This window comes from Plasmodium fragile (genome assembly GCF_000956335.1).
Source record: "Plasmodium fragile strain nilgiri unplaced genomic scaffold supercont1.9, whole genome shotgun sequence".
NCBI classification, from domain to species: domain Eukaryota; phylum Apicomplexa; class Aconoidasida; order Haemosporida; family Plasmodiidae; genus Plasmodium; species Plasmodium fragile.
The window spans coordinates 322318-332944 of NW_012192589.1; the positions used below are offsets into that span (position 1 = coordinate 322318).

General features: G+C 39.6%; 2 protein-coding genes across 2 annotated transcripts in view; one reads left to right on the forward strand and one right to left on the reverse strand.

The window, feature by feature from the left end:
* Positions 1 to 2914: 2914 nt before the first annotated feature.
* Positions 2915 to 8608, forward strand: AK88_01123 (uncharacterized protein; the record flags this gene model as incomplete). Its single annotated transcript, XM_012478761.1, has 1 exon — positions 2915 to 8608. The coding sequence occupies one exon, from the start codon at positions 2915 to 2917 to the stop codon at positions 8606 to 8608; it is 5694 nt and encodes a 1897-aa protein (XP_012334184.1).
* A 1003-nt stretch (positions 8609 to 9611) lies between these two features.
* AK88_01124 (uncharacterized protein) overlaps positions 9612 to 10627 on the reverse strand; it is a gene marked incomplete at both ends in the record, with an annotated part of 3401 nt that continues 2385 nt past the window's right edge. Inside the window, one exon of the mRNA XM_012478762.1 lies at positions 9612 to 10447. Coding sequence (XP_012334185.1) covers positions 9612 to 10447 — 836 coding nt within the window. The remainder of the gene's footprint in view (positions 10448 to 10627) is intronic.

A 10627-nucleotide genomic window follows, 5' to 3' on the forward strand; every position in this document is an offset into this window, starting at 1 on the left:
CGCGAAGGACGAATCGGCAGAGTGGGGACAGGTGCGTGCGAAATGCGATGACGCATGTCGTTTAGTATTTCTTTTCTTTTTTTTTTCCCCTTGTTTTCGACACCCCCACTTGCTTACATTCCGTGGGGGAATAACACGCGAGGGCCCCTTGCTGTGAAATTTGTTACACCCCGCGCTGTGCCTTTATTTAGGCGCCCTTCACGTCGGCGTAACCATGCGCCTAGTTACCCCACATAACTGCCTTTTCACCCGCATCAGTTGAGCATTTTGGATCCGTACGCGGGGTAGAGCCCCTGCACGCTGCTGGTCCAGCGCCAACAGGTCATACAAAAAAAAAAAAAAAGAAACTTCATCTTCATAAATTGTCAATATGTTATATTCTTTCTGTAAATGTTACGTGTAAGATGGGACGGTTATTCCATTTGGAAATGAGCGAACCTTATATGCGGCCCTTTTTCCATTTGTAATAGATTAGTACTGATGGGGATAACGCACTGTAGACACTCCACTCAGCAGGTACACCATTACGGTATTACTCTTACCTTGCAGCTAAGTTTCTCCCATGAGACGCTGCCCCATATGTGGTACCAACGTGTGCAGAAGACGTCTGTGTGCTGCATTATACCAGGGCGTGCTGATTGTGTAATTTTTTCCCCTTTTTAACAAACGTACTTTTTTTTTAAAAAGCCATTTTGTTCATTTGAACGGGTTTACGTACACTTCAACGTGCACACTTACATACAGAGCGGGAGAGACTCATTTGACATCACTCTTTCGTGAAAAAAAAATGCCTGTGCAATCATTCGACGTACATGCGAAGGTTCTGAAGAAGTTATGCATTTTTTCCATAACAGCTATCACTTATAATTGTAGCCTTGTTTGGCGAATATTTGTGTGGAAAAAGAAACGTTCTGTATTTTTTTTTTTTTTTAATTATGCATCACTTACCCACATTTTGGTGCAGAAACTAAGATACACATGTTAGGAAAAAAAGGAACCTTCCAAAGTTAGGCTGGGGTGGAGGAATTTCACCCTGCGCGAGTTGTTATTTGGGGAAATGTTTACCAGAGCAGTGCGGGGGGGGCTAACTGTGAAGTGGCGTAATTCTTTCGTTTGCTTTGGAAAAGAGAAAATTGTGTAACCACTGGTAAATGAGATTTTCGTAAAAAGGGAGAAGAGAAATTACAAAAAAGTGGAAGTTATGCGTTTTTTTGTTTTTTTTTTCCTTTTTTCCCTTCTGTTTTCTTTTTTTTTTCTCATTTTCCGTGGTGCACAACAGGAGTTAAGTCGCTGAAGCTGGGAAGGAATTATTGTTTCCTTGAAGTGTACACCATGGTAACGGAAGAATTAATTAATGCACACTAGTTACATGCAAATCTCAAGGTGTGTCAGTTCTTATTTGGGACTTTTCCCCTCGCGTTTTGACCTATTTTTTTCTTTGATTTTTTGCCTTGCTTTTTTGCCTTCATTGTTTGCTTCCATTTTTTTGTTCCCTATTTTTTGCTCCTCATTTTCCTTTCTCATTCGCAAATTTCCACCATTCTCTTTTTTTTTTTTTCTTTTTACACTCTCTACCCCATATTCCTTCGTCAACATTTGAACACATAATGATTATTTTAAAATAAATATAGTTGCGCGTCAACTAGAAGATCAATTATTTTTATTTCCCACTCGAGTGTATAGCTCTCTTTGCGTATTACTCACTCTTAGCTGCTTGTTCGTTAAAACACGTTTTCCTCCATTTGGTATTTATTTCTGTACCTTTTTACTTATACTCATTTTCCCCCTGTGCGCGTTTGCGTATATTGCAATCATTGCGTACACTGCTCTTTAGCGCTAAGATTTGTGCAGTTCTTTTTTGTAGAAAGAATCTCTAACTGTTCTTTCGAGTTTGACGCATTTATTTGGCAAGTTTGTGTTCGTTTGTTTGTTTTTTTATTTGTTTTTTCTTTGTTTTTTTTTTTTTTTTTCCCCTTTTCCCCACGCCTACATCCCCCTTTTTTTTTTTTTTTTTTTTTTTGTTCATATGACCAACAAAACAGCAAAAGTGGTACTTATTCCATTTTGCAATAGAATTGATACATTTGGAGAAAACAAAGGGGGTAAAGGGAAATTTATAAATTAATCCCCTATCATTTAGCATTTTTTTTTTTTTTTTCTTCTTTACATTTAAAAGGGAGAAGGCGCAGGAGAAAGAGCTGTGAAAAAAGTACAAAAGAGGCGAGGAGAGAAAAAACGAATAGAGCAGCAAACACTTTTTTAGGCCAACTATTTGGAAAAGGTGTTTATAAACGTAAAAATCTCTTGGAAAGAAAAAAAATAATTAGCAAGGAGGTAAAACTACACAACAAGATAATGCGGTATAGTCTCGCATAGAAGGAAAAAGTAGAACAGGGAAGATAACAATTACAAAACTTATATAATGTGACGTATATTTAATATAACTATAATGAAACACTGTGGAACAGGCGTTGGAATCATATGCAAATATAGCGCGTATAAGGACTTAGCTTTCAAAAAAAAAAAAAAAAAAAAATTGGGTACCCACCTTGAACAGAAGAGAACAACTGGAAGGCAACGCCGGTAGGTGTAAGATTGTCTAAGCAGATAGATACATACATAACACGTGCTGAATAATGCAAAGGTGAAAAAGGTTTATGTGTGACTCTGGACGCGCGAGCATTGTAAAGATATCAAACACACGCAAGCAGGCAAACAATAACAACAACAACAAAAAAAAAAAAAAAAACGTAAACAAGCCAGCCATAAGGTGAACACACACTCGCTTAACAGCATAACCGTACATGCACAGAAGCAACACGTGCCCACGGAGACACCATTCCCCAAGCGTTACAAACACAGAAGCAACATAAAAAATGATAAGGACGAATTCAATATTTTGCTTAACACAAAAATGAAAGAACTATCCTTGGAAAACGAATTGGAACTGATCTATGAGTACACGTTGTCAGTGGAACTTTTAATAAAACGGTTGAGTGATTATATCAAGAGGAAACACACACAGAAAAAAATAATTGAAAGGAGGGATCTTTTGAACAAATTTGTTCTCAAGTACCTAAATAAAAATGTCCCCTCGAAGTTATCTCATCATATGCGATATGCCAAGAATAACAAATTTTATGAACAGATTTTTTTGTGCGCCTTCTACCATGTCATTGTAAAGTTGGTGGTGCGCGACCCTCTGTTCGGTTTGCAGAAGGGAGAAGGACGAAGCGGTCATGATGGGTTGAACGCAAGTGATGGTTGTAGGCTGAACGGAGGGCAGCCCAAATGTACAGAAAGGGCAAATGTGTATGTGACCACGAATGAAGGGATGGGGAGGAAAGAGGAAGTGTGCAACAAGGCGGTTGAGTACATAATGAGGGAGAATTTGCCTTGTCACAAGTTAAATGACGGACTTTTAATTCTTCATTCAACGTATGAGCAAATATGCGACGTCATTTATGCATTCAGCGTTATATGCTATGTGTACGAGTTTCACTCGTTTTTTAGAATAAGGAATGTAAAAATTGCAAAAAATGACAAGTGCGCATTTGGCTTTTTCAGCTGGATTTACGACATCAAGTTGTTCGTTTTGAAAAATTTGAAGCTGGGACAGGTGCGCACAAGTGGGAGAACAGGGAGACGTGACGGAAGTAATGAGAATCATTCGGGGCAGACGCAGAGCCCCAGTGTAGCCCCGAACAACGCAGAGACGTGTCATAATGGCCAGGAGAACGAGTTTGATAGTGGAAGCAGCAGCAACGCAGATTTTATGACAAGCACGGAGGGTGGAGGAAACACATTTGTAAAAATGTGTGTAGATAAAAACGGTCCACAGGAGAATTCCGCCCACCTGGGTAATAGCACCGTGGAAATAGAAAACTCAATTGTTGATGAAGAATTTTTTAATTTCATGTTAAGCAGGGGCAAACATATTGAAAGAATTTTCTTCGCCCATCCGGATGAGGTGCAAAGTTGCTATGATGGCATAAATGGCGAAGGACTTTCAAGTAACCATTTAGGAAGAGGCACCAACAAGGGAGGTAAAAATAGCCAAGATGATAAGAGAAGGAATTACCCAAATGATACTCCCGATAGGGATAGGAATGTAATGTCAAATGATATAAACAATGGAGTTGGAGTTTCTGTGGGTCAATTTCACGGTGGAAATGGTCACGTAGGAATGTATGCCCAGTTCAGAAATGATACGAATAGGGTGTTAGTTTATGGGGGTAAGTGGAAGATAAAAAATTATAGCGAAGTAAAGACCCATTTTGAGCAGCTATACAATAAGATGAAGAACGTGAAGACATCCAAATTGTACATACCCCTCTGTCTTTACGTCAATTACGCATTTGATTTTTATCACTTGAGCGCAAAAAGGAAAAGTTGGAAAATTATAAATGTTAGTTTATGTTTTGATGAAGGAGCGTATGACTGTACCAAGGTTAACAAAAATTGCAATACAAATCATGTGAACAGTTTTTTTTCAAACTGGAATAGACAGCCGGAGGAGGATGTGAACAGGAGAAGCTGCGTTTCGTTTTATATGGGAGGCCTTGTCGAATTCATTAACAAAAATAACAGTTTGAAAAAAAGGCGCATAATGGCTGCGCTGAAGAAATATATCGATTGCGAAATGCTCGATAGAAATAATTCGCCTTCCCTGGAGGAGAACGAAGAGGATGAGAAAAAAAATAAATGTGATGCAGCAGACTGTGATCAATACTATAAGATATTTTACACACCCAATGGAGTGTTTGGACAGGATGGAGACATTGGAAGGAGGGAACCTGGATGTAAAAACAACACCCACAGTGCGTCGTCCTCTGAGCATTTTAGTTCTGACCATATAAGTGGAGAAATGGATCAAATGCAACCCCATGGAGGACAAAATAACTACCCATGGAACGGCACAACAATCGATCATGAGCAAAAAAAAGGCCAAAAGGGAAGAAAAAAAAATGCACATATTGGTCCATGTCAAAGAGGAAAGAAGAACCCAAATTATTTCGTTATAGGGATAAACGAATTTGTTAGCGAGCTTCTTTATATGTTCATTTCATATGTCTGCTTGAATGTTACAAAAATTGCAATTTTCCTAATCGAGAGGTATAAGATGACCATACCGAACAGGTACTTAGATCTGAGCTCCTACCTATTTATATGCCAATCGAATAAGCTGAATTCAAACATTCTACATTTCATAAACAAGTACAAAATTTATCATTATCTTTTTCGAAATGATGTTTCAAAGAAGGACTTGAAGGAGAATTATTTTATTTACAAAAAGATCAAGTGCAGTGAGATGGGGAGAAAGCACAATGATCTGTACTTGAAATTTTTGGAAGACATTGAAACTCAGTATTATGTGACTTGTTCTGGAGAGAATAAGAGGGGATATTCGGCACTATGTTCTGGAAATGCGGTCGATAATAGGGGGAGCAATGATTACTCGATGCGCGTTCGGTTGAGGGAAGGACGCCGCAGAGGGAAGCAACTTGAGGGGAATTTTGACACAGGACACCCTTATGATAGTGGTAATGGGGAAAGAAACGCGGGCTTAACGAGCAGTAGTAACAGTTTTAGCAATGAGGGAAGCCACGGAGAAAGCCATGGACGAGGAAATCGTGAGGGAAGCCAAAGCGGAAGTAACAGTGGAACTCACAGCGACAGCAATAGAAGTAGAAGCAGCAAATTGTACTCCACACCCAACACTTGTACGAATAGCCACAACCAACATATTAATGAGTCTTCGTCAACTAAGAAGGAAAACATGAAAGGTGATATGAAAAATGTTTTGGTATGGGCAGAGAATCACAGTAGCCAGTCAAGCGAATGGAAGAATTGCTCCAGCAGCAATGTCAATTTCAAGCACGGACAACACAGTGCTACAATTGCTACTGTGGAAAGGAGTCAAGGGGGAGGAATGGCGCTACCAAAAAGTAATCACACCGATATGAATAGCCCGAATGATGAAATGGCATGCGATGTGGCAACTGCCATTTTGTACCCATCGGATGGGAGGAGCGCAAAAGGGGGTGCTGCACAGATCGGGGGGTTCCCTTGTGCAGATGCCGTGTGCTTGGGTGGAAGTAACCGTAGTGGAGGTACCAACAGGGAGAATGCCTTCCATGCGGGCGTAACCCACGAAGGCGACCAAGCCGAGAACAAAAGAATCGAAGAGGTAGACCATTCCCCGAACTTGAACCATATGAACAACAGCAAATATTACAACGATATTACGTACAACAGTTGCGAAGGTGAACAATACTACTGCGAGGTTCATAGCAACAACGTGTGCAAGAGGGAGGATACACACAATAGAGTGAAAATATATTATCCAGAGGGGTGCACGCAAGAGAAGCGGTTGGAGCGTTCAGATATATTGGAGCTGGCGGAGCAGTTCAATTGGCAAGACAAAAATGGCCATGCTTTGGCGAATGAAGTGTGTAACGTAGGAGACAGTTGGTACTACGGTTGCGCTGCGGGGGAGAAAGAAAGAATGGTTAACGTTCCCCTGGTGAGCGTCTCTCCTAGCAGTTCACCCCTAAACCCTGCGTATGTTAGAAGCATAAACTTCCTCAATCGTGAGGCGTACCCAGTCAAGCTAAACGTGCCATACAGCCTGAACCTGAATGACATTCTAAAGAGCGACGTGCGCATTTTACACTTGGTCGACAGCTGCAAGGGAAACAAAACACTGGAGCTAGAATTGATAAAGCAGCAACTAAAAAACGGAAACGTAAAGTACGCAATCAAGTTACTAAAGATGTTCAACTATGAGTTGCTACAATTTCCAAACCTATTCTACTACCTAAATTATAAGTCTTACAATTATCTGGTGAACAGCTTCGACAGAAGGTACATAATTTATTACCTATATGACAACCCTAAGTATTTGAAGATGTATTTTAATGCTTTATTGAAGAAGAAGAATTTGGAGGCGTGTCTCTTGGCTGTGTACTTTTTGTACCCCTTGTACATTTCTTCTGAAGACGTAGACTTTCGAATGTTTTACTTTTTGTTTTTCAAGCCGAGGAAGATGAAGAAGACGAATTACAACAGCAACATTGTACACAACGAGCCGTACCTGCGTCAATACGAAAATGAGTACAGAGATAGAGACCGAGACGCAAGAAGGAACAGCGGTAGTGGGTTTGCCGACGGCGATGGAAATGCCTGCGAAAATGGTACCGATAGTGGTGCTGGCAGGGGCAGCCCCCCTGTTGCAGGTATGAACCCATTGTGCAATCAGAACTACAACACTGTATACTCCTTTCTAAAAAACGAATGTGTAATTATTAATGACCTCCATTTTTGTTTCAAAAATGAGGAAGTCATGCCTTTCGACAGCGTCACGAGGAAGGTGTACAAATTGACAGACCTGTGTAAATATTTCGACGTATTTGAAAAGCTAAAAAAAATTAATACGGAAATTATTAGAAACTCGTTTGATTATCTAATTAAGAGGAACGGAAAGTGTTCATGTCCAAAGAATTTTATTTGCATAAACGACTTAGGGTCATCTTTGAAAGTCGTAAAAGTTTTAGAAACGTTCGAAGATTTCTTTACACTTTATGAATACATAAAGAAAAAAGAGAGAGTCATATTTATTGATGCAGAATGGAAATGTACTATATTTCGTGAAAACCCCATCGTTTCGATTTTTCAAGTAGCCCTAAAAGATAACCCCGTGTCGTACATAATTGATTTGAAAAAAATTGCAGTAGAGAATTACGAAATTAATTATTACATTTCTGATCTTTTTCGGGATCAAAATATTATTAAAGTTGGAGTGGCTTTTTTAAACAACGATATGTTACATTTTAGAAAATACTATGACATTTTTGCCATGTTGAAATGGGAAAAATATCACAGCATATTGGTGGACAGCATTGATAAGGGAGAAGAAGTATCCATCATGGGAGAAGATCATACGGACTTTTTGGCTTCATATGAACTCCCATTAGGAAAGGAACAAATGACTAGCAACAGCACGAGTGACTGGGATGTGTTGTTAAGGCGGATTATGAAGAGCGTCTGCGAGAGTGATGACCGCAGTGGAAATGCAAATGATGGTGGGATCCATCTGAACGAAGGGGAACAAGGTCAACATACTAACAGGAATGGTCCCCATGCGGCAGATAAACGAAGGAAAGGAGGAGGAATACAAAATACCAATTTGAGTAACGACATAAGTTATAAGAATATCTTTCCTGTTAATTATTTTGTGAAATACAAAAAGAACCAAGCATTGATAGATAAGCATTTGAACTCAAAATGCAGTGTATGTGGAAAGGTTGGGATTTACAGTTGTATACACAAGTACTATGACTTGGAGTGTATTTACCTGAAATATTATGAGCAGCTGAAGGGGTACTTTCCTCATTTACGAAAGAACATGAGTTATTCTGTCAAAATATTTGGGAAAGCTTTATGTCCAGACAAGGAAGTTAACAAAGAGTGCCAGCTCATGAACTGGAACTTTAGGCCCCTTTCCTCCACCAGTGTAGAGTATGCCATACTAGACGTTCTTATTTTGAAGAACTTTTTTAATTTAATTCAGTCCAAGTTGTCATTTAGTATTGAGCAGGCCCTCTAACGAAGGGTCCGGCGTAGAGGGGAAATGCGGGAGGACACTTACACGCCACACATGTGAAAGCTTTCGGCGCGTATACATCACGAAACCTACGTTGATATATATTGTTTAGGAAGAGCAGCGGCCGTGGAGGAAAATTTCGCTTTCATGGCATTGCACACATTGATTGCCAACTGGGGTGTATGCGACCCATCCATTGGCCCCCAATTGTTACAAAGTTAATCATTTGTTCATGTCGAGCGACAGAGCGCTTTGAAGAAAACGGACTGCGTTCGAATGAAACGTGTTTTTGAAGTGGCTACAGTTTTTAAAAAAAAAATTTTTAAAGGAACTTTTTTTTTTTTTTAATTCACTATAATGGGGAAGCAGTTCCACGTACTGCGCACACGTTATTGCGTCCCCCTTCTCAGTTGTCCCTTCCTGGTATTTGTCGCTTCACCGATTTGTTTTGCTTTTTTTTTTTTTTTTTTTTTTTTTTAAATTTAACCTTTAACTTTTGTCAAAAAATATTTTTTATAAAGTTTATACATAAAAATTTAATTTTTATTGTAGTGAAAAAAGGAGAGCAAAAATATATGCAAACATAATATGCAGCACTTTTTAATGTCCTCGTGGATGATAAACATATATCAATGTGATCATACCAATCAGGCAAAAAAAAAAAAAATGACGCATGAGTGTTACGCGCTTATATGTCCAGGGAGAAAAAAAGGATGGGAAAGAACAGCATTTAGACATGTACGAACAAATGGCCAAAAAAAATTCGCGCAAATGATGTTACACATTGGGAACGGGTTTGAAAGAGCACCTACTCTCATGGAGTGAGAGGGGGGGGAAGAAAAATGATAAAAGGGAAAGCAGAACTCAGAGTGTTATGCTACATATAACGAGTAAAAATGCCTTCCAAAAATGTTTTTATGGTGAGAGAGAAAAAAAAAATGTTCTTCCCCGATTATTTCCACCCACGCGTTGGCAACATCTTTGTTACTTTGCGACGGTTCCACAATTAATCTTCTTCCTCTTCTATCTCGCTAGAATTCTCATCATCATCACTGGAGTTCTCATCGTCATCATCACTGCTGTTGTATTCATTGTCACTGGAAAGATCATCCTGTTTGTCGAGGAGTTCTTCCAATCGTTTTTCGTCATCTCCTCCTATAACCAAAATTTCACCTTGCTGTTTAAAATCCCCTCCTTTATATTCCTTAATCTTATCGCTAATCAGTTTCATGGCCTCCTGAATTTTGGCCATTCCGAGATCCTTATCCTGGCAGGATGTAACAATGACATATTGTGGTGGAGCAATTAGTTTAATATTAATGGATACTTCATCGTTTGAAACTTCCTTGCCTTTTTTTAAAGCTTCTTTAACAGCATCAATTCCTTCGTAACTGAAGCACCACACATCAATTCTTCCTCTCAATTTTAGGGCTTGTGCCGCCAGTCTAAGTTGAATATCAGCCAGCAGGGAATTTTTCACATCTTCGTTTAGTTCTATGCCTTTAAAAACCGCTTCTGGGTTCACAGTTGCTTCTTTTAAAGCGTCCAAGGCATGCCCATACTTCTTGTAGAGTGGCCAAATGGCTATTCTGTTCAATTCCTCAACGGTCATATTATGCTTCTGTGCAACGTGCCTAACAGTTTGGTGTACTTTTTTGGACTTGGAAAAATGTTCTTCACATTTCATGATATCTTTTGGTGACACTCGCCTTTTGGACAAATCGATGTAGCCCTTTTGGCTATCGACTCTTAGGACTAAAACTACTTCGTGCCTTCCAACTCGAATTAACTTGTTCACACTTCGAAATCGTCTCTTTGACAGTTCAGACATTAGGATCATTCCTGCGAGGGGGAGGGGGAAAATGTGGCCGTTCGGTGTGACAGGGGTCCATGGTGTGGGCATGTGCAACGTTTAGCTCTTTTTCCAATCGGTTGAGAGGCACGTTTGTGGGTCATTGCAGCAAACCCTTCAGTTACACACAGCACTCTGTTCTGCTGTTTCGTTTTTTTTTTTTTTTTTTT